Source organism: Nuphar pumila, chromosome 7 (assembly GCF_984573655.1).
Source record: "Nuphar pumila chromosome 7, dmNupPumi1.hap1.1, whole genome shotgun sequence".
NCBI classification, from domain to species: Eukaryota; Viridiplantae; Streptophyta; class Magnoliopsida; order Nymphaeales; family Nymphaeaceae; genus Nuphar; species Nuphar pumila.
Window position 1 is genome coordinate 131056228 of NC_143255.1, and position 25546 is coordinate 131081773.

At 36.3% G+C, this 25546-nt stretch overlaps 1 protein-coding gene across 1 annotated transcript; it reads right to left on the bottom strand.

Annotated features, from left to right (window-relative positions):
• Positions 1 to 9: 9 nt before the first annotated feature.
• On the bottom strand, positions 10 to 24584 carry LOC149833565 (ATP synthase small subunit 6-A, mitochondrial-like). The gene is made up of 3 exons (XM_090015196.1): positions 24368 to 24584; positions 24196 to 24238; positions 10 to 353 (listed from the first exon to the last, which is right to left on the bottom strand). Exons 1-3 carry the CDS (start codon positions 24486 to 24488, stop codon positions 350 to 352), a joined length of 168 nt encoding a protein of 55 aa, XP_089871322.1. The 5' UTR covers positions 24489 to 24584; the 3' UTR covers positions 10 to 349.
• Positions 24585 to 25546: the final 962 nt, after the last annotated feature.

The window sequence follows — 25546 nt, forward strand, 5'->3', positions numbered from 1 at the left end:
GGATACCCATTGCCAGAAGCAAGCTTTTAAAATCATATTCATAAAATAGCCAACGTTGTAGTTATACCTATGAAGCCACCATGCAAGGGATTAGATCCCCTGCTAGACAGGATATCCGACTTTTCCACTTCCTGGCCACCGTTTCAAAAAAAAAAGAGTTCGGGAACCAGTCTTATAGCATCTTTCAACTTCCCAATCTTATTTTTCAGCTCCAAGGACAAAACAAAACAAAAAGAAGTTCAACAAGACAGCATAACATCTATGTCCAGTGCCATTCAAAATGTCCATGTCCAATATCCCCTGCTAAGAATCAATGCATTTTCAGCAGCGAAAGCAGGCATCCGAAAGTTTACCTACACCAAACACCACGTTATACAAACAAGCATTGTAACACAAAAACGCAACCAAGTGGAAAGGCTGAATTCTTCCACTACAGAAGCACCAAGAAAATCATAATGGCGACAAATAATGAATAACAAAGCTAATGGTTGCGCTGAATGTGAACGATTAAATTTCAATATCGTATCCAGGGGCTTTGGGTGGTCACCCCCCAGCTTATCAAAAGGAAAAAGGCATTTGAATCACCAAATTGACATCGTTGACAATGCAAAATTTAAACTTATTTCCATTGATAAATTTCTATAAATTGGAAATTAACTACTGGCAAGGGCATCTCTCTAATCTCTACACTGCATCTTTATACACAAATATTACAGGAATACGGTTTCTCTATCGATAACCAAATCATTCACGGCCCAATTATTTTTGGTTAAATCAGGACCCCTCCATCAAAACGCTTCCCCTGGAGGACAATTCCACATCAGTGTCACACATCAACTTATTTCCTTTCTTTTTTTTCCATGCAGTACGACAAAACCACCCTCAGAGTCAGAGACCTAGTCACGCTGGCTACGCCTGCCATACTTATGGTCGCCGTCCCGACGGTGTAAACCTGTGGTGAACCCCTTGCCCCCAGGGATTCTTCAAGCTTCAGCAGAGCAAGGACTTGTCATCTTAGGTGGGCTTTGCCCGCATTAATGCAAGGGGTTGAAGCTTATGGGAATGGAACCCTGACCACCGGTCTTGTGGCCAAGGCCCCCTCCACTGTGCCAAACCCCTTGGGCTAGCCTATTTTCTTGTTAAAACTAATCTATACAGACAATGACTATAAGGGGGTGCATTGCTGGACACATCAGCAACATGTTGATCAAGAACACAAGAGTCAGAGGGGGCGGCACATTAATTATGACAAGCAATTAAGTTTTTATGTGGGGTCAAAAAATCAGTGACCCAAAATTTTATAACTCAAAAGATCACATTTTTACATCAGAAAAACATGACGAAGGCTTGATCCTTAACAAAAAAACATGTTGAACACATCTATGTGATTAGATTGAGTTGATACACCTATGATTTCTAGCTCATCAGTAACATGATTCAAGTGGTTTCCTAGTAAATTGAACATGTCAAACACATCTATATACTAAGATTTAAGAACATGGAAAAGCCCTTCAAAACCCGGTTAGCTAGAAAAGTCACCAACAACTACAACCTTCTCATATATATATATATATATATAGGTGTATATAGATATATGTATATATATAAACATTGACATAGATAGATATGTATGGACCATAGTCACTGATATTGTCGACATTTTGAAAATATTGTGACATTCTTGTTGTAAATGAAAAAGACATAAAGGTAAAATATCATGATATTTTCAAAATATCATATATATATATATATATATATATATATATTGTGTTATTCTCCCGATATTATTATGGTTGCAGCCTAGAAACACAGAAAGAAAGAATGAAGCGAAAGAGGAAGGGAAGGAAAGAAGAAAAAGGAAGAGAAGAAAGAATGAAAGGCGAGAAAAAGAGGGAGGGAGGGAAGAAAAGAAGGAAGAGAATGAAGAAAAAAAGAAAGAAAAGGAATAAAAGAAAGAGGAAGGGAAAGAAGAAAGAGGAAGGGAAGGAAGAAAAGAAGAAAGAAAATAAAGAAGAAGGGAAGGAAGAAAAACTAAAAGAAAGAAAAGAAGGAAAGGAATAAAAAAAAATTGAAAGTAGGCATGGGTGGCTGCCCTGGGACGGGAGAAGAAAGAAGCAAGGAAGAAAAGAATTGAAGGAAGAAAAGAAAGAAGGAAGTATTATCGTCGCGAAATTTTTCCCTCTTCCCTTCCCTTGCAGGAGAGAGAGGAAAATGCTTCCGCGAGTCAAACTTGAACAAAGTTTTGGAAAATTGTTTTGAAATACTCGCCTCCGTTTTGAAAATAGTGGGAAAATCCATGGGATGGGGCTCGACCTGTCGGTACGAGGTTCGACCATTCATGTCGCCTTTAACAGGGGTAATCGAACCAAGAACCAAAAGTGTGCTTGACTTAGCTGAATTATCAAAATCGTGTTCTATCCTAAATGCACAGAGAATTCAGGCATGTGCTATGAAATTTTGTAAAATGCAAGTTGGAAAACATGATGTATGCTCAGAAAATGTTTTTGGAGTTGGAAAATACTTCTCAGGAAAGAGATGGAAATCAATTTCTTAGAAACTTCTGATAAGAGGATTTGAAATCTCAGGAAAACTTATAAAGATTTGGGAAAATCATGAATGGATGAAAATCCTGGGAAAGTAGAAATAATTCTCGAGAAAAGGCAAACACTTGAAGAGAAAATGCTTATCAGGAAAACTCTAACTTTGAGAATTTTCTTTGGAAAATGATTGAAATTCATTGGAAAATCTTTGGAGAAGAAAAATCGAATCTTAGGAACTTGAAATTCAGAAAATCTTAGCCTTGAGAAATTGGAAATCGATTTTGACTCTGGAAAATGATGGAAAGTTTCCTTTGAAAATTTGAAAATGAATTCTAAGATAAGAAACATTTTCTGGGAAAATCAGGGAAAACTTAGCTTGGAAAAAAAAAACATCTTTGAAAACCTTTTCAGAGCATCTTGAGAAATCGACTTTCTTGAAATGAAAATTTTACAGAGATGCACAGGATTTCATGATGTGAACTATCCTGAATGAATGAATGTCTTTTTATAAAAGCTTCTTTTCAGGAAAGTATGCAAAATTTTAGGATTAAACTAAGTAGAATTATCACATATTCCGACTATGGTCGTAAATATGTTTATAATTTACTTAGTTAATTCTAAAATATTTGGTAAAATTGAAAGTATGCAGTGAAACTTTAGAAGATAGCCTAAGAGTGTAGGCTCGGTGTGACCAATAGAAAGATGTTGAATTTGGGTCTCGTCCATATTCTGACTAGGGCCGTAAATATGGACTCCACCGAGTTCATACACTTCCTAAGAGTTGGTGCACGTGTCATTCGTGTACATCCATAGTGCTTTTGACATAAAATGCATGAGTCACATAATCAGGCTATTGCATGAATTCAAACTATATGATATGCATCCTAGTCTAAGCAGAAAAATAAACCTCTTATTCCAAAATTTACATTATTACATCACTAAATAAAAAGAAATAAAGATAATTGTAGACTTCAGCTCCTTCCTTTGAATATCCCTGCAAGACTTGAAATGGGGTTAGCTCAAATATGTGGGTTTTTTCAAGATTTTCCAATAATATTCTGAGATTATTGGACTTAGTTGGATATAAACTCTATTTTCACACTTCCTTGATATTTGAAATGATGTAAATGCAAAAAAAAATAGTAAGAAATAGTTTGAAATTCAAAATTGTGGTCAAAATGACCAAAATACCCCTAATATTGAAGTTATACCTTTAAAATCAGAGTTTTTTGAAGGAATTTTGGTAAAATTTGAGATTTTGAAATTTGAATTGAATCAAATCATAATGAAATGCATGATGAGACATAATGACATGCTGTTAAACACTTTAGGACTGTAAAATCAGAATTTGACATTTTGCAACTCGTCCAAAATAACGAATTTCGCTTGTTTTTCGCTTGGATCAGGGTCCCGCGGGGCCCTGTTTTGATAATACGGCTAAACCGAGCATCAAACGATCTTCAAATGATGTCAAATTCAGTATGAGACATCCCTTAACCCTTATAAACAGACTAGAATGCTAAAATTCATGAAATGGCATGGTTTAGATACAAAAATTTAAAGAAAATCCTAAAATGGGTGAATTTCTCATAAGGGCTTGAACCAAATATAGCATTTAATGCGATAATACAAAAATTCCACCATAGAAACGTCTTATATTTTGCAGACTGCTAAATGACATGAAAATAAACAATTTTGGCTTTTACACTTTTGGGATTTGAACTACGGTGAGTTCGATAACGGGAATTTGGTTCTGACAGAGGTAAAATCAAAGCAGGCCGTCCAGCTTGGGCGCAAGAAGCACGTGTGCCGGCCAACAGTGAGGAGATTCAAGGTGAGCGCGGTCTCAAGCTCGTGCAAAAGCACGTGTCCATCTGGTTTTGAAGTGTGGATCGCCCATCCCTTGAGGGTGCACCTACTTGTAAGCACTATAAATAGTGCTCTCTAGTTGTAAATATGAGACTGTGAAATCTGAATGGAAATTGCTCTTTTCTCCCAAGTTTAGACTCTAGTTTAGTTCTTAGATTAAGGTCAAATAGGATAATTCACATTAGCTAGTTAAGTCTAGATCTTGAAGAGCTTCAATCGAAGAAGTGAATCAATCATCAGGACTTTGGCTGCCGCATCTCCTACTGTCCTATCGTATGTGGATCGTGGATGCATTCAGCTGAGCATTCATTTGATCTTCGTCTCGACGTATCTAAGAGCTCAATGCTCTTGATCGTCTATTCCGAGCAATCAGATGAGAGAATTCACAGTTGATCGATCCTCTTTTGCTATTGATCACCTTAACTGCCGCTTGCATTATGTGCAGATTTGAGGTGAGCCACATCTTCGGAACAGCAGATCAACTTGTGCACCTAATCGCCTGATTGCACACCGCCACACCGCGTGGATCGCACTTGTTTGTGCGTGACTGGACGCCTCTGCAGGAGCAGCGCACTGCCTCTGCATTCCTGCGCACTTGTGTGTGCACGTTACTGACCGCACGCACCTGTGTGCGCCTAACAATGCCATGTTGCGAAGCGGCTAGGATCGTTTCACTGCCGGATTGACTTCAACCAGTGCACACTCGCACACAGCTCTTAAAGCACTCGCAGGTGTGTGTCACACTCAGCACACCACTGCAATGAGATCAAACGCACGCAGGCGTTGTGAGTGTAGCGTGTGCAGGGGCCAAACGGCTAGCACACATAGGCACGAATGATACGGTCCCTCTAGAATTGTGGATCTCCGCCGAGCTTACTTAGTGCGCACAGGCACTAGATGTTAGTGTTAACTATTCAGCGCACACAGGCGCCTTAAACACCTTGGCCGACTGTGCCACACATTGTGGCCTGCAGTGAACTCGCACAGGAATTAGCAGAAAGCGTGAGCTCAGCTCGGTATAAGTGACGCGCGCAGGCGTCCTGTTCCTTACAAACACACAAGACACTTAGACTGGTCGTGGTCCGGTTCCCTGCACCTGGCTGGAGCTAGAGGACTTGGAGGCGATCTTCAACTATCTGGCGTCTCCTAGCTAGATGATCTGCAATTGTTCCTGCAGGAAAATCTCTTACTTAATCTAGTTGAAGAATAGATCTAGGCTTAGCAGTGATTGCACTTAGCTGGATTCGCATGTTCGGTGAATTAGAACAATCTAATTCCACCGGAGGCTTGAAGTCATCAACCTAAGGAGCGATCAATCACTGCCAAAGACTGACTGACAGTTGGAAGGATGAACTCTGCTGTGAATTTTGAAAGAGATCGTTAGAACAGAACGATCGATTGAATTCTTCCTTAGCTTTGGAAAGGTTAAAGAAGCCTGTCCTCGCGTGGAGGCCTCTCCAAGACTGGAGCCGAAAGTAAAAGAGTTTATTGATTGAAGTTTTTCTTACAACTGATTACAAAATGATCGATGCTCATTACAAAAAGTCAAACTTGTTCTTATAGGCTGTGCTTGAGTGTGCGCCAGCTCACTGGGTGACCCACACTTCAAATCCTGTTGGAGATGACTCTAAGTGGCTGCTGCAAACCATATCCACTGCTGACGTTGTTGCCCAACCGCCTATGTTGACTGGCCTAATTGGCTTTACGTTTCACGTGTGTTGCTTACCACTGATCTGGCCCTGCTCCTGCGCACCCACCTGATTGCTCAATGCTTTAGACGGTGCGGTGTAAAACTAGGCCTGTATCAATCCCCCCTTCTTGAAATGTTCCTAGTACTCTAGGATTAAATTTAGGGTAGTGGTTCTTCATGTTGTAGTCCCATTCCCAAGTTGTGGTAGCTTCCCCCTCACCATCCCATTCTATCAAGAACTTTTTAATCCTTCGTATTCCCCTGCGAACCAACTTGGAATTGAGTACCTTAGTTGGCAGCTTGGTTACCTTGTCTTGTACTTCGGTCTGAGGTATCACTCCATGATATGGTTTGAGGCGGGAGACATGGAAGACCGGATGAATGAGAACATCCTTAGGCAATCTCAACTTGTAAGCCACCTTTCCAATGTGGGTCACCACTTGATATGGCCCAAAATATTTTGGAGATAATTTGGTTATGGGATCCTTGCTTAAAGAGAACTGACCATGACGTATTTGCTTTAGCCAAACCCAATCCCCTACTTGAAATTTCATGTCTTTCCTATGCTTGTTGTATACTTGTTTCGTTCGGTTTTGGGCTCTCTTGATGTTTTTTTTTAGAATTCTTAGGATCTCATCTATTTCACGTAGTTGGCGATCCACTGTAGCAATGCTTGTTGTACCTTCTTCATAAAGAAGAGTCTGAGGAGGAGGTTTCCCATAAATTATTTCGTAAGGAGTCATACCTGTGGTATTATGGAATGAGGTGTTATAACACCATTCTGCCCAAGGTAAATATTCAACCCACTCAGGTGAAGCACCTCAAGTATGTCTCAAGAGTTTGATTAACTACCTCAGTTTGGCCATCAGTTTGAGGATGACTAGCAGTACTAAAATGCATTTTTGTTCTCATCAATGAAAAATACTCTTTGCAAAACCGACTAAGGAAAGCTGGATCTCTATCAGAAGTGATGGTTCTTGGCATTCTATAGAGCTTGGCTATATTTTGAACGAACATATTTACCATCATTTGAACTGTGTAAGCCCTTGGTAGAGCTATGAAGTGAGCTCCTTTTGAAAGTTGATCCACTACTACCAAAAGGACTTCCTTCTTTTGACACAGTGACAATTTTTCAATGAAATCCATGCTAATGTCAATCCAAATTTGATTTGGAATGGGAAGAGGTTGTTGTAGACCGAGGGGGCTTAATCCTCTCATATTTACTGGCTTGGCATATTCGACATCCTTTGAGGTATTGCTTGATGTCTCTTTTCATTCCAGCCCAATAGAGCTCATTCCTTACTATAAGCACCCCAAATTTTCCTCATCCATTTTCGAACACACCCCTCATGCAGTGTCAACCCTGTTAGGTCAGTGTAGGAGTCCAATCCCAAGTTTGTGTCAGAAAATTACTATTTTACCTACTTTCATTAGGAAAATTATCATTTTACCCCTAGGTCATCCCAGACCCCAGTCATTCAGAGTCAACCAAGCTCGTTGGTCAGTTCGGAACATTTAGAATGTCAGTCATTTCTAGCTTACCCGAGCTCACAATTAATAGACCATTTTCATTTCTGACCATTCTTACCAAAATGGGATCATTTCTTCAGAAATGAGCTCATTTCTCACTCAAATCCAAACCAATTGTCTCTGAGTCAGTCAATCTTATTCCCCAAAGTCTAGCTTGAGCTCACCAGGAGTTCAAGGGGTCCAGTTTCAGTTCAAAACCATTTCCAAGTGTCTAGGAGCCCATTTTAGCCTATTTCAGCTCATTCAGCCGAAATTGAGTTGAGTTCAGTCAGTTGAGCTAGTGTTCGAGCTTCAGTTTTAGTTCATGTCAGTATTACTGATCTTTGTTTTAGCTCAAGCCCAACTCTGGTTCGTAATTCACTTCATTCCAGTGACCATTCCATACCATTTCTCTAAAAATCATGGTTTTAAAACTCGCTGAGTCAACTCGGTGACTCAGTTGGCTCGGCTCGGCTCGGCTCGGCCCTCCAGCGAGTCAACCCAGCAGGGTAAACTCAGTTTGCCTTGCCTCGGCCGAGTTCTGGGATATTTGAAATTTGATTTTTTGGGTATTTCAAAATAACAGTTTAATAATAAAGAATAAATTACAAGACAAACCAGTTCAAAGATACAATAATCTATCAATCTTTATGTGTTGATTAAACATATTGGCAAAAAAAATGATTCAAAGATCTAACAAAAAAGTGAAGCATACACGTATCGGTGCTTGTACTTCATGTTCTGGTGTTGGGTGCCTTTGAGTGTTGTTTTATGAACACATATCATATCCTTCATTGTATATAAAAATACATTTTTGTACAAAGTTTGTATCACACCTGTGCATAACAATTTGTACCCTGTCATCCTTATTTTTTGACAGAAACACCCATATCATACCAGTTGTGCTGATCTTTTACAGTATGCTTGTACATGTATCCATGTGACAGCATTTCCCTTGGTCATAATTGGAATTTCTTCTGGTGATTCATTCTCTTATTGTTGTTTTACCTTGTTGCAACTAATTCAATCTGGCTTTTTATACAAGATGATGTGTTGTTCTCAATGAGGTGAGATCACTAGAAAGGAAAGCTAACAAAAGCTAGGGTATCTTCTGGAGAAGTTTAGCTGAAATTCCTAAACCATTCTATTTAGAAACTTGAGTTTAAGTATGTTTCTAGACTCAGTTACATGGGGCCTTCATTGAATACCAAAGACATGCTTGTTATGAAGAAGTTTCTTCATGTAACATGATCTTTCCATGTGACCTTGTTATGAAGAAGTTTCTACTTTTTCTACTCTGAACTTGCAATTTTTTATTGTCAACTCTTTAGACTATATGTTTACTGAAAAACATGGTTTGAGACAAATTATATATTGTTTTTCTTTTAAAATCAAAAGTTAACAAAACCCCGTCCGAGTCACCGAGTTGACCCGCCGAGTCACGAGTCGAGTTTCGAGTCACGGGTTTTAAAACCTTACTAAAAATGACAGCTTTTCTTGATAATTCAGTCGAAGAGTTCAGTTGAGTCGATGTCTTGTCAGCCCAGTTGAGTTCTGAAACTCTAAAACCCAGCTCAATCCAGTTTATTTCAGTTCAATCCAGCTCAAACCCCAATTTTCAAGATTACTCTGGTCCGGAAGAGCCCGAAAACCATTTCTCGAACCATTTTTGCAAATTTTATCAATTTTAACACTTTTTAAACTGGTACAAGTGTCAATTAAAGTCCAATATCCAAAATTTTTCATTCAGGGTTTGCATTTCGCATAGCATTTCATGTCATTTCTCATTATTTCATATCATTTCTCAGCATTTCATCACATTTCATTTCATTTTCGAAGTCCAGAACTCCAGTTTTATAAATTTCCATCCAGATTGAGTTTTAAAAGTTTTCAGAAATCAATTTTAAACCCTGGGTTTCCAAAATTGACATTTTTACCCCCAGGATTCTAAATTTGAAAATATTTTTCCGAGAAAAACAATTTGAATTTCTTTCAAACTCAAATTTTCAAATTCTAAACTGGATTCGCCTCGCAACGGGGTATGAAACTTCAAACTCAGAGCTCGTTTCAAAAACTGCCAAAAATAGCTCATTTCGTCCAAAAAAAATTAAAAAGACTATTCTACCCTTATGATCCTCAAAATGAATTTCAAATTTGGAAAGTGAGAATACTCTGAGATGGCTCCTTCATTTACATCTACATTTTCATTTTAAAATAAAAAAAAATTATATGTCTCTCTCTTTTCTCTATTTTCTTTCATTTTATTTTATTTTAATTCCTATTTTTTATGAAAGGAGGTGGGACCCACCAAGGTGGTCAACCAATCCTCCACCCCCCTCTCTCCTTCCTTCCTTTTCTTTCTTTCCTTTCTTTCCTTCTCCTTCTTTCTTTGCTTTCCTTTCTTCTTTTTTCTTCTTTTTTCTTCTTTTCTTATTCCTTTCTCTCCTTTTCTTTCTTCTTCTTTCTTCCTTCTTTCTTTCCCCTTTCTTTTTTCCTCTTCTTTCTAAAAACCACACCTTACGGCTGCCTCCCTCTATCCCCAAAAAGCAATACACGTACCTCTCCTAAAATCCATCATTCATTAAAACCTAGGTCTTTTTTTCATTTTTCCCTAAGTATGACATAAAAGCCTCTCTCCAAAAGAGATCACACGGCTCTCTATTCCCTCCAGCTCTCTCCTCTTCTCCAGACCTCTCTCTCCCCGCTCTTCCAGCAAGACCAAGTAGCCATCCCTTCTACCACCATTTCCAGCAAGCTTTCCTCCCCATTGCCATAGCCTCCTTCAGCCATTGCTTTGGTTTTCTCACTGCAGCCACACACTTCAGCAACTCCATTGCTCCAGCTTGCAGGCGGTTATCTCCTGCTCCAGCCTCCTTCCAACCTTGAAGCAGTAGCATCTCCATCAGCAGCCGATCCTGCTCCAGCCTCCTTCCAACCTTGAAGCAGTAGCATCTCCAGCAGCAGCCGATCCAGCTTCAGCCACCCTATAGCAACCAGTGCAGCCTCCATTGGTTACAGCCTCTCCCTTACCTTCAACAGCAACAAGGCCTCCACCCTCAAACCACCTCCTTGGTAACTCCTTGGTCCAGCTGGTCCAATCTTGAAACAGCCCTTCTCTTTGTTGCAAGACCTCCAGTGCTATCTTCAAGCTGACGCCCAGCCCTTGGTGGCTTCACCATCTTCAAACTTCATCCAGCCCCTCTATAGCCGGTGCTAGCTTTCCCAAGGTAAAAAAAAAAACTTGTCTCATCCTCTCCTTCTGATAAATCCAATATGAGAAACCAGTCTAGGACTGGGTCTACATTGCAAAAAAGAAAAGTTTGTCTTCTATGTTAAAGCCATGTAGCGGAAAGGATCCATCCAACGGATGGATCGGATCCTACCACCAATAGCCAACATCAAGTATGAATCATACCCCCTGTTGATTCTCATTTTTTTCATGTTTTCATGTAGATTTTATTCTTAATATTGCATTTAGAATAGTTTTGTTATTTCATAAGCATTTAATGTTGCTTTTATTAGTGTTTAACTTAGGTTTCATTCATGCATAGAGTCCAGTTGTTATTTCATGTATGTATCTTCATTCATAAATCCTAGAGAATTCTATGATAGTCGTGTCATTTGTCATTGATTTCCTACCAAAATTTTGAATTAATTTGGGTTTTGTAACCCCATTAAATAAATCAAAACCTAAATCGGGTTTTGAACCCTCCCGAAATTCCAAGTTTTGTTTTAGCAGACAAGAATATCCGAGATCTCCCAGATAGACGATCCAAATCCTCCTCAAAAAAATACAGTGGATCCCTGTTGGAACCTGCTGTTTAGTATTTTTTTAGATTTTTCCAACAAGGTTTAGTTTTTGCTAAAAATCGAGTTTTCTCGAAACCTGTGAAAACCTTGATTTTTCCTTGTCAGGGTCTAGACCGACCCTAACCCACTGTGAGGCTTCAATCTGTAGGTTGGATGCCAAAACTTCCAACAGAGAAGTGGTTCCTCACCATTCCCTCTGTCATTCCCCAAAATTTGAAAATTTTAGGAGCATCCTAGGTATGTTTCCCAGAATTAACTTCCTTGCCTGTCAAATTCCAATTCCTGAGAATTACAGAGATATAGATCTCTGATAATCCTCTGCTCTCTCCCAAACCATAACCCGAATCCCAATACTGTAAAAAGAAGAAATTTTCCTCTGTTTGTCAGGGACATTTTCCCAGAATTTCAGCTATTTTCTCCATTGTCTGCTATTTTTTTCATAATTTTCCCCGAAACCTGTCAGTCTGCCCTAGATCCTAAAGTCGTCAGATTCCGATCCGACTTGCCGGAGCTGTCAAGCTCCGACCATATGCCAAAACCAGAATCTGTAAAAGGCAAAAACCTTTGCCTAACTGTCCTTTGTCATCCCATAAAATTTGAAAAATTTTTATGGAAGTTTAGTACCCGAAATCCAATTTAGAATTAGCATTTTAGGCAAAATCTTGATTTTTAGGATTTCTAGCCAATTTTTCATATTAAAAAAATATCAAAAAATATATTTTCGAGCTTCATTATGTTTTTAGGGTTAGTCTAGGTGTTCATCCCAAATTTGGCTCAATTCCAAGTTCATTTGCTTTGTATGTTAGTTTACTTTTAAATTCAGAAGCGAAAATAAGGCGCAAATAAGTTAAATTTGATATTTTGTGATATTTTTGTCATTTTAGGATTTTTATCATGTGAATAAGCATATCATGTCATCTTAGAGTTATTTTCAGCCTCATTTGCATTTCAATTTCGTATTTTTGCAAAATTTATTTCAGAAAACTCTGGTTTCAAGGTCATAGTCTTGTTATCAGGGGCATTCTGGTCATTTTGACCTCAATTTCGAAATTTCAATCTTTAATTTTCCAAATTTTCATGCATATCATCATATTGCATCATCTCATGTTTAATTTTATTTCATTTGATTTTCGAATTTCCAAATTTTACAAAAATTCTTTCAGAAAACCCTGATTTCAATGTCATCACTGGTATTTTGGTCATTTTTACTCCAATTTCGAATTTCCAAGTTTATTTTCGAAATTTATTACTTATTTCTCATGTTTATAACAAAAGGGTATGAATTTGGGTTTATATCTGAATAATATCCGATAATTTCCAATATTTTTGGATAAATTCAAAAAAACCTACATTTCTGTGCTAACATGTTTTCTAGTTTTGCAGGGATATCCAGGAAGAAGACTTATTTTCTTTTATTTCAAGTCAATGTAATATCATATGTAATAATTTGAAATAAGAGTTACTTTTCATCTTAGAATAGGACTGCATTGCATATAGTTTAATTTCTGAAAAATTCAAAATGTCATGTATGATGCATATGCACATTTTCCAAAATCACTATGGTTGACACGAATGGCACATGCACAAGCTCTTAGGGAGTTTACAAACTTGGTGGGATTTGTATTTATGGCCATAGTCAGAATACGAGGAAAACCAAGATTTGTGATCTTCGTATTAGCCACATTTAACCTACACTCTTAGGCTAATTTTAAAAATGCACTGCATTTCTGAAAATTTCAAAAGGATTTCCTCAATGAAATATCTTTCAAATTCATGTTCATTCATTCAATTTGCATCATTTTCAAACTCTTTTTCCAATTCTATTTAAGAAAAATCAATTTTCCCAAAATTTCCAAGTCTTTCTCAAGATTTGATTTTCTCAGAATTCTGAATTTTCAAATGAAATTCCAAAGTATTTCCCAAGTTCAAATCATGATTTTCTCAATATTTTAATATTCTCAATTTCAAGTTTCAAAGCTCCAAAATCGATTTTCTCAAAAACTTCTTGTTTAGAGGAGTAAGCTTTTCAATGAAATTCATACTTAAGTCCGTCCATGCTTGTGTAGGAATGAAAAGAGGTTGGAGAAGACTGGGAGGTCTAATTCCTTCATACTTGTTGGCTTGACAAATTTGGCATTCCCTCACATATTTTTTGATATCTCTCTTCATATTGGACCGATACAATTGGGACTTGATTATTTACAAAGTCTTGTTCATACCTTCATGTGCTACCTCTCTTGAGTTACGAAAGTGTTCCAAAACCTCATTAATGAGTGGAGAATCATTAGGTAAGACAAACTTATTGTCAAAGTATAACATGTCTCGCTTCACCAAGTAAGAGGGATGACTTCTAGAGTCCTCTTTCAAATCGTGGATAATTTTTTGAATTTCTTCAATTTCAACTTGAGTTTGAATCATTCTTTCCACAAAAGAGAAAGTAACTTTGGAAATAACTAAGAGAGAGTCACTTTCCATTTTTCTAGATAATGCATCGGCAACAACATTCTTAACTCATTTCTTGTACTTGATTTCAGAATCATAGCTCATAACTTAGTAAGCCACTTTTGTTGAAGAGGAGTAAAGACTCTTTGTTGCAAAACGTACTTAAGACTTTGTTGATCCGTTTGAATTAAGAAATGTCTTCCAAGTAGGTAAGGCCTTCATTTTTCTAAAGGCAATAGAATGGCAAGTAGTTCCTTCTCATACGTGGAAAAACTTTTACTCTTACCCGAAAGAGCTTTGCTTAGATAAGTCAAGGGATGTCTCTTTTGCATCAACACGGCCTCAATGTCAATGTCACAAGCATCAGTTTCCAAAACAAAAGTTTTGTCAAAATCGGGCAAGGCAAGGACCGGTGTCTCTACCATAGCTTGTTTAAGTCTTTGGAAGGCTTGCTCGGCTTCACCATTCCATTCCCAAGAGCTCCTTTTCAACAAAGTTGTGAGAGATTGGGCAATTATGCCATAATGCTTAATAAACCGGCAATAATACCCAGTTAGACCCAAGAAACCCCTTAATGCCTTAATGGTGCGTGGAGTTGGCCAACTAGCCATAGCTTCAATCTTGTCAGGATCGGGACTAACCCCTTTGCTTCCAACTATATGTCCAAGGTATGACACACTTTTTTGTCCAAAGCTACATTTACTTCGCTTGGCAAAGAGAGTGTGTTCTTTTAAAACATTTAACACCATCTTGACATGCTTGAGATGATTTTCCCAATTCAAACTATAGACCAAGATGTCATCAAAGAAGACTAATAGGAACTTTCTCAACATTGGTCTAAATATGTCATTCATAGTTCTTTGGAAGGTCGTTGGTACATTTGTCAACCCGAATGGCATAACCAAGAATTCATAGTGACCATCATGTATGCGAAAAGCAGTCTTCTCTATGTCTTCGTTAGCCATTCTAATTTGATGATAGTCGGCTCTTAAGCCAAGCTTAGAAAAGTATTTGGCACCAAACAATTTATCTAATAACTCATCAATGACCGGAATTGGATGTTTGTCCACATAAGTCACCTCATTAAGTGCTCTATAATCAATGCAAAATCGCCATGTGTTATCCTTGTGCACAAGAAAAAACGGTGAAGAATAAGCACTTGAACTTGGCCGAATGATGCCACTCTCAAGCATTTCTTGCACTAATTTTTCAATTTCACCATTTTGTGCAAAAGCATACTGATATGGTCTTATACTAATCGACCCTTGTCCTTTCAAGAGAGAAATGTGATGGTTTTGAGTTCGTGAAGGAAGCAAACCTTTAGGTTCTCCAAACACATCTTGAAATGACTCAAGCAAATCACTCATGTCTGATGGAACACTTTCTTCCAAATTGGACTCCTCTTTCAGTGAAAGTGTTTGTACCAAACACATGAAAGCCATGTGAGTAGCCCGATAGATCTTAATTGTCTCTTGGCTATCTACTACTTCACTATCATGTTTGGGTTTAGCTTTTAAACTCATAGGTCTACCCGCTTTAGCGAATGTCATCTCCATGTTGGTGAAGTGTGATCGTTGCAAAAAAAATTCTTTTTTCTTTTTTAGGGAAAAGAGAAAGCTCTCACAAGGTCTCACTTGACCTTTGGAAAAAGATTTTGAAAGATTACTCGCCTTCGTTTTTAAAATTTGCGAGAAAATGAGAAGACGGAGCTCGCTCGTCGGTAAGAGGTTCAACCGTGCCTAACGCCTTTATCAGGGGTAATCGAACCAAAGATCGAATTTATGCCTTTGACTTGCCTAAATTTGTCTAAAAAATTATTCTAAATCTTAATGCACACAGAATCATGCTTGTGATATGCTTTTGAACTTGAAAATATGTATGCTTTTGAAAGGATTTCAGAAATCTGAATTTTCAAGTGATTTTGAAATGGATTTGAAAATGTCCTTTAGGAAATGATTCTGAAGTTTAAAAATTGAATTTGAATTGGAAAATCAGAATTGAAATGAATTTGAGTTTGAATTGAAAAATTGAAGTTTGAAATTGAAGTTGAAATCGAAATCAGAGTTTGAAAATTGGATTTTATTCTGAAATGGCATTTCAAATGGAGATCAAAGTTTGAATTTGAGAAATGTAATTGAAAATCGAAATTGAATTTAAGAGTTAAAATTGGATTGCAAAATTTGAAATCTGAATTGTTTGAAATTGAATATTGAAATTAGAACTGATTTCTGAAATCAAAACTGAACTTAGAAATCGAATTTGGAATTTGAAACTTTTAAACTGAATTTGAAAATCAAGAATTGAAATTTGAAAATTAAGATTGAACTTTGGATTTAGAAGTTGAAGAATTGAAATCTGAAATTGAAAATGTAATAGAATTTGAAAATTAATTTGAAAATTAAAAATTGAAATTGATTTTGGAAATTAGAATTGGAAATTCAAAATGAAATTTGAATTTTAGTTTGGAATTAAAATTGAGAATTTAAATGAAATTCAAAATTAAGAATTGACATGGAAAATTCAAATTTGATATTTGAAAATGAAAATAAAATTCAAAATTCAAAATTTGAAATAAATGAAAAAATTGATATTGATATTTGAAATTTAAATAAAAAAAATGAAATTCGAAATTTAGAATTTGAAAGAAATAGAAAATTGAATTTGATACTTGAAATTAAAATGAAATTAAAATGAAATTCAAAATTGAAATTTGGAATTTGAAAATCGAAAATTGAAAATTAAAAATAAATATTTGAAATAGGATTTGAGATTGAATAAAATCAAAAATGAAAATTGAAAATTAACTTTGAATTTGTAAATGAAAATCGAAAATGACTTTGAGTTTTTAAATGAAATTTGTTTTTTGAAAATCATTTCGAAAATCACTTGAAATAATTTGAAAAAATGATGCAATTCTATCTTAAATGATGAATATGCTTTTTCTTTGAAAAATCATTTGAATTTTAAAGAGAAATTTTATGCTTTATAGAAATTTTATATGAATGCTTTCAACCTCACCGAGGACATGGCATTGGATAGAAATGAATAGAGGAGAAGGATTCATGTGGAAGACCCATAATGATTTTCTTTGTTGGTTCATATCGCCGACCCCAATTGTTTTGGGATGAAGGCGTAGTTGTTGTTGTTGTTGTTGTTGTTGTATAGAATTAAAAACAAGATTAATTTTCATATATTCATGACTAGGGCCACAAATATACTTTAAATTAATCTTTATTTAAAATTCTAATAAAGAAAAGGATTTTGTGTCTTTATAAAATTAAAACAAAATTAATTTTTAACATATTCATGACTAGGGCCACAAATATATTTTGAATTAATTTTTATTTTAATTCAAATAAAAGAAGAAAAGAGAATAATTTATGAAAAAATGATGATTTTCAAAAATGACCTAAAAGTGTAGGTCAAAATTTTATTTAATAAAGAATAATAACTCTAAGTATTGTTTATATTCCGACTAGGGTCATAAATACGAACTTTACTTAGTTTTATTCATTCATTATTAAATGGTACACGTGTCATTCGTGTTTTTCATAGTGTATTAAAAATAAAAGACAAAAATACAACAATTAATTATGAGAAATTAATCTATATGTTCATTCATTCTAAACTAAGCATAAAATAAAAATTCTCATTAATGTAATTATTACAACACTTTGAATTCATTTACAATAATTGAAAGGAAAAGAAAAAAAAACTTGCAAAATGAACAAACATGTTAGAAATGTAGGCATTTATGGATTTTCTTCAATTATTGAAAAATTGAAGAAAATCCAAAGTTAGCCTTTTAGGCCCCAAAAAATAAAGGAAAAATCAAAATAAAATGCAAATGATGCATGGCCTTTGCAAAAGCATTTCAAAAATATGTTTTGGAGTTTTATATTTTCAAAATTGGGATTTAAAACAAATAAATCTATTTTAAAAACTTGAATTCAAAATGAATATAACCTTGAAATTGAGGTTTTAATGAAAATACATTGAAAATGATTGAAATAAAAAGCAAATAAACTCCAAAATTTGTTTAAAATGAAGTTAAGGCATTCTAAGTTGGTAAAAGATGTTTTCAATTCATAAAATACACGAATTGTATTTGAGAATTGAATTTAAAGTTGTTAAAAATGTCTAATTTCATTTCATTTTAACAAAAAAGATGTCTTTTGTAAAATCAGTTTTGGAAAATGAAATGAATGAAGGGTCAAATGACCATAGAAATTTATGAAATTTTATATGGATGAACTAGACTTAAAATGAAAGAAAACCTTTTTTACATATTTCGAAAATGAGTTTTCATTAGAGAGGACACATCCAAACAAGTTGAAATGAAAGTTAAGAAATGCTTAATGAGGCAAAATGACAGTGTCCCGATTTTTTATCAGAATCAGATATGAAAACTTTATAGAAATTGTTGAAAATTTATGGAGATAAACTAGACATTCAGAGAAGAAATCTCCAATTTAAAGATCTAGAAAATGATCTTCCATTGGGGATATTCAATTTGATCAAATTGACCAAAAATCTGTAAAAGATTGTGAAAGAAAAATCAACGGGGTTCTGGTTTTTTATCCGAATAACATATGAAAAAATGATGAAAGTTTATGAAAATTGGCATACATGAACTAGACATTCTAGGGAGAAAACTCATTTTTACAGATCTAAAAAATGGTCTCCCATTAGGGAGATATTAATGCAACAAGTTGATTTTGGACCTGAGTAATGCATGATATTGCAAACAGACATGGTTCCAACTTAAAATGCAAAAGAAATAGAAATACTCTATCAAAATAGATGAAATTTTACTAAGATGAACTAACCAGACATTCAGATGAAGAAAAACCCTTTTACAGATCTCAAAAATGATCTCCCATTAGGGAGATATGACTCCGACAAAATGAGCTAAAAATCAGACCCTAAAAGTGACACAGTATAACAGGGTTGCAGTTTTTAACCAAAATCGAGCATGAAAACTCCATAGAAATTGATGAAAATTGGCATGAAGAAACTAGATTCAATGTTGAAGACTTCCCTTTTTACAGATTTGAAAGATCATCTCTGGTTAGGGAGAAATCACTCCAACGAACTGATCTAATTTCAGGAAAAATTCAGACGACTCAAAATGACAGGATCTGAATCTCGATTTTTAAAAAGGGTCAAATCAACTCAGATTGATCTGATTTTTTGTGGAGATCCCGAGAACATATGTATGAAGATGCAGTAAAAAAATCAGATCAAAATAACATCTAATTATATGCAAATTGATGAGATCAAAAATGGACCAGAATTGAAAATGTCATCTCAACATAATTGAATGGAATAGAATCTCATAAGTGATTTGATCCAATGATCAAACATGAGATCTATCATTTTAGATTATAGATAATGATGAAAATAATGTAAAAATAGAAAAAAACTATCTAAAAATGAAATTGAAAGCATTGGAGCATAAATTGAAATCGATTTTGCCCATAAAATATGAAATTTGATCTATTGAAAATCAAATACCAATTCTAAATGGCTAGAATGAAAATACACAAAGTAAATAGCAAATTGAATGGATTAAAACATAAAAATGGAAATTAACATGGAATTGAGCTAGATTTACATTGCTATTACATGATATTGAAAAGAAATTGCAAGAAAGGGAGGCGATTTTGAGAAATTGGAAGAAAATAGAAAGAAAAAGAGAGAAAATTGGAATAGAGGAGAGAGAGAGACTTACATTGGGCTTTCTTCTTCTTCACTCCAGCCACTAAGAGAGGAGCTAAAGAGGAGGAGCACTTGGGGGAGAGAGGGATTTCTTACTTTTTTTCTTCTTGAAAAACTCACCCCCCATGGGGGCTTTTTATAAGCTAGAGTGAGGGCATTATGGGCATAGCCCATTTGAGATATTTTCTAGCCCGTAGGGCTGATGTGGCAAGGCTCACATGGGGGAGGAGTTGGCGCCAACCCCATGTGGGATTTGTGTTTGTTGAATGGGCAAAAGTGCCCTTTTGCCAAAATATTTTGACAGATAGCACCCTCTTGCAAGAGGGTGCCCATGTGTGTCATTTTTTAACTTTGTAGATGGGCAAAGTAGACCTTTGAAATGCTAAGATGTTAAAGTTTGGAAAAAAGAAAAAAATACATCTTTGAAATGCTAAGATGTTCAAGTCCTTTATGCCAAATTTCAATCTTTTTCTTGGACATGATTACAAAATGACTTGGAAGGAGGAATAGACAAAAAACCATGTATTAAAGATCTTCTCTATTATGACCTTGTTCAATTTGCTTCTTGGATCGGAGATCCTGCATGGTGCAACCTTTTGGTGAGAATGAGATTTCACATCCACGGTCGGCCATATGAGAAACCGAGAAAAGATTTAAGTTAAGTTTGAGAACTATTCTAACTTTTGGAACAAAGAAATTTTGAGGAGTTTTGAGTCTAAAGTTTTAATACTTTTAATTTTTAAAGAAGTCTCGTCGACGGTTGAAGCATATGATAAATTTGAGTTGATGCATATATCGAAAAAAGTGTTCTCATGAGGGGTCATATGAAAAGAGGTTCCCGAGTCAATGATCCAAGAACACATCAATGGAGGAGAGGAAGAAACAATGGCGGCACCCAATATAGATGAGGATTTGAGAATTTGTTAAAGTGTCTCCGTTAGTTAAGAGAGAAAGAATGTATTTTTAAGGTCTCCTCCTTTTTTGCTTATTCTCCAACGGAAGTCTGTTCTTGAAAGTACCATTGAGTTTTGGACAAGCCAGTTTGATATGACCCGGCTCATTACAAAAGTGAAATAACAATTTTTCTTCCACCTTAGTTAATTTGCCTCCCATAGTTTGGAGGCTTGTAGGTTTTTACATTGTTGTCAAGCCTAGACATCGCCAACACTTCATCTCCAATTTTTGTCATACATAGACGAGTTTCCTCTTGGCAAACTTTGACAACAGCATCCTCAAGAGGTGAAGGAGAGGATCTATGAAGAAGTGACGATCTCACTTGTTCAAATTCAGGGCAAAACACATATAAAAATTGGAAAAAGCATTTTTTTTCATTCATCCCATAGAAGGGATAGTGTACTAAAATAATCACGAACACTCATGTCTCCTTATTTAATGATTTTATTTTCTCTTGCAAGAAAAAATGTCTTGCAAGATCCTTTTGATTATACATTCATTTCATAAATGACCAAGCTTTATTGGCCTTTCTAAACTTTGCAATGTTGTCACATATTTTAATGTCAACATTGTTCATGAACCATGCAAGAATCTTGGCATGGTTACTCTCTCAATCTTCTATATTAGCTTGATAGTCGCGAATGGCTTTGGCACGGTCATCTCCGTCAAAAGCCTTCTTTTGATCTCCTACTTTTGTGAGCACAAGTTGATGTTCGAGAATAGTGTTCATCACATATCCACAAAGTTTTTTTCCTTTAAGGTTGTTCTCCATGGCGGAGGCCCACATCATGTAGTTTGATCCATTTAGTTTTAAAGATAGATCAATCTTAGAATAGTGCTCCATGTGAAAGATTAGGAGAGAAAGAGAGAGAGAGAGAGAATTGCGTCCTCTTAGGTCACCACGACCTCACGAACACTTTTGTATGCTATCCCACGAACACCATCACGTGATGGTACACTTCAAAGGTCCAAGAGCACTATAACTGAAGCAAGAAATACAATGTGCACAATCACGTACACTAGTCCACTAAGGGACAATACAAAGGCATTAAACAAGCACAAAGTGCATACAAGATCTTAACAAGAACACAAAGAAATAAAAAATAATATTGTATTGATCACCAATATGCTTAGCAAAAGCATTGAAAACAAGATGGGGCAAACATCCCCTTTATATACAAGTAATGGGCCTTGGGGAGACAGTTGGGATTGCTCCCAATGATTCTATGGTCTTTTCAACATAGAGCCCTTACACAATACCAAAATGACATAAAAAGAAATAAGCAAAAATAAATACAAAAGATGAAATTATCCCTTATAGACAGTACCTATTACAAGAGTAAAAAGACCAAAATGCCCCTGAAGGGCAATACAAATTACATAACAGAAATATAGTTGTATACATAATATATATAGATACATATTTTAACAGGCCAGTCCCTTTATATTTTGCTCAATCGCTCCCCCTTCTAAAGCATACATCAACCTATTACCAGAAGATAAGTAAATCACCTTTCATGGAATGTTCATTTTGAAATAGCATTGAGACATGTAGAAGAGTGCAAAAAGAATATAGAGTTAACACTTTGACATTTAGATTTTTTGTGATAAATCACTACACATTTACATAATCCCATTAATAGTACTCCATATGTTTCCGTGTCATCACATTGTTAACACTCAGTTCTAATAAGAACCATACTCCCAAATCAATATTTTTGTAGATGGGGATGAATATGTACTAAAAAAATTTAAAATGTCATGATGAGTAAAGAATAAAGAAGAAAATACAGAAATTTGCTTGATGTTCTCCTAACTGATATTCACAAATAAACTCCTTAAACAAAGTATCGAAAGATTTTTCCAAAAGACACCAAAGATGGTTTAGAATGTATCATCAAAAGATATAAAACAGATAGGGTATGGAAGCTATAAAGGGAAAAAAACAAGTTTATTTCTCAAACTTTCAATATTCTAAAAGAATTGATCATGATACACTAGAAATCCTCCCATATGAAGATTTTAAGTTTGAATCACTTAACATACAAATGCTATTTTTAGGGCTTTTCTAGGCCATAAATGGCCAAATATATGCATCAGAAAAACATTTTCCATAACTTGCACAGGTTCTGTCTTCTTTTAAGGTAAAGCCATTTTACTGGAGGTTGCTATTGAAATTTCAATAAAAGCAAGCTTTGAAAGTTGTGACTTTATAACAGTCAAAAAAGATCAAATAGCTCCACCAAGAGACTGGCTTTGTTAAGATAGCAACATCTTCTATATTAGATCTCATAATCAAATATGTGATTAAGAAACTTGTCCCAACTAAACACCTTATGAAATCTAACTGATCAATTGTTCTCAAAAATATTGTTAAAATAGGATATACGATTATGGACAATCTTAAAGTCACAGAATGAAAATAACCAACTGAAGGCCAACAGAGAACAATAAGTCCTCTATACAGATTAATCTAAGAACCATAACTAACAGGCCCAAACCTAGTATTTGAACCAACGTTACAATAATTGGGTTGAGTTGGCCAAAGGTGAAAGGTTGCCTAAAAGGGGACTACAGCTAAAGAAAATGACACATGAGTTGGTTATAAATACAAGGCTGAGGATTATGCTCCATTATGCAAAAAGATACAGAGTGTAATGAGGACATCACTAGAAGACTGGTGACTAATGAAAGAACAAGAGGGAAATTGTGGCCCTCCATGGATGTATTTGTGTTTGCTGTTTACAAGAGATAAATAGAATCAGTGTCTATAAATATGCATAAACAATAATCAGAAATGAATTACAAAAATGCATAAACATTCTATTGGTTCCAGACCGCCATGTTTTCACCTTTTTGTTTCTCATGTATATACCTCTTAGGCACTAGATATGGCCTTTTGGCATAAGAACCTCATGTATCAGGCCCCTCTCTCCCCCTCTTTATGTACTCTACTTACAAGTTGTTATAAAAGAACTTTTATGCATACGTGCACTCTTGCTTCCGCTCCTGAGCATGTGTTGTGAGTTGCTTGTGCACTTAAAAGGCTTGCTTTCGGTGTTTGTGATTACCCGAAGCTAAGTCGCGGGGGCCTTCCCTTCTAAGCCCGTGACACCATTGATGCTGCTCACAACTCTTTCTCTTAGCCTTCTGCTTATTGTTTACGTTTATTGGTAGCCTCCTGTTTATTGTTTATGTTTTTCAGACCCTACGTGCAGCTACCTAGTAAGGAAAACACACACACGTATCATTGCACCCATGGGGCCCTTTGCACCTCAACTAGAACCTATAGCCACTTAACAGTTCATGTGAGCAAAATGTTAATGTAGTATTGTTACATATGTAAAAGATATAGAAGAAAGCATACACCAATTTGACCAATTCAAATCTGTGATCTTATTTTGAGGATTCAGAAATGCGCATGAAAATCAAAGTGCCGACAGAAGTAAGCATCATATAACGATGACAACAACCAAATGGGAAGCTACATTCATCACGCACACGGGAACGGATGCAATTAAACAAAAACGACACTAGCAAAAAAATCGAAAAGAACAACAGAAAACCTGCAAACGGTATCAATTTCATAGCACATGATCAGAAAACGCTAGATAATATCGAGTGGACAGAAAACCCTAGATCGACAGGCTGACCGCATACCTCTTGTGCCTCTGCACAAAGGGGGAATCCTTCGCATCCTCCTCTGCAGAAACCAGAACCAGGATTGGATTTAGAGCGGCAATAAATCTAAACGCTCATTTCCAGAAAAGGGGGAATGGAAAAAAAAAAAGAGAGGGAGGTGGGGATGAAGAAAGGGTATAATTAATCTGACCGGTGAGGCTGGCGGTGAACTTGGTGACGAGGGCTCCGGTGATGGCGAAACCCACCAAGAAGGGCCAGTTCCTACTGAACTCTCTCTTGAAGAAGACGTTCCACGGATCGAACCGCCCCATCGCTCGCACGCCCTTCTTCCCTCTCGCACCCTCTATCTAGCCTGAAACTGAAGCCTCCAAGGAGGCCGGCAGAACGCGAGCCCTTCTTATTTTATCGCTCGACTCTAAAGTCCGAAGCGTGCCACTCTAGACCGCACCAAGTTAAATCCTCAATCAACACAAGCCTCCACTCTTGTGTAGGCTTCACTTAAATAAGTTCCAACTTTTAAGACTGCCCTTGCTCGCTGACTCTAAGACCCTAACTTAGATGAAAAGATCAAGTGCATTATGATTGCACAAATATTTGTACATTAAGCACCTAATCACCCTCCATCTTGGCGACAGGGCCTGTCAGGCGTAGGACCCAAAACCTGAGGGAGGTTGATCAAATGCTTAATGCATAAATTTTTGTGCAATCATATTGCACCCTATCGAGACTCCTAACTTAGTGCGGAGTATCATGAGGATCATATGCCATCACATGGCATACTTTGAAGTGTGCAGCTACACCTGATGTCCTCCATCTTTGGCTGACGGTATGTCAGTTGTGGGTAAGGGTGTCAATGGGTCGGGTTTGGTTTGGACCTAGGAAGAACTAGACTTGTACCAGATTTTTGGGTATGGTGTCGGGTCTGAACCTGATCTAATCAGGTCTACTAAGAAACCATACTTGGAGCTAATAAGAACTACATGAACCGGACTCGAAGGTTCGGGTCAGGTCCGAGTAAACCTGACCAGTTGACACCCCTAGTTGTGGGTCTCACAAGCATATGGAGGATAGTCAAGTGCAGAGGTGCACTCAAAGTGTGTTGTATGATGGAACCTGATCCTAGCTCAAAAGTTACTCTTTCTTGTGCCGAGAAGGTGCTTGATGAAATCTTTGCACCGTGATTGGCATGCAACTCACCATTCTGAAAGTGTGAAAGCATTGAGGCAACGATCTACGTAAGCTTTAGCAAGTGTGAAAGTGAACGAGAAGTCGTGTATATCTCATGTATGTTTAGCACAGTGAAAGTAATTAAAGCTAAGTCGAGTGAGTCGATAGCAGGGCAATGTCAATGTCTTTAGCGTATAAGCAA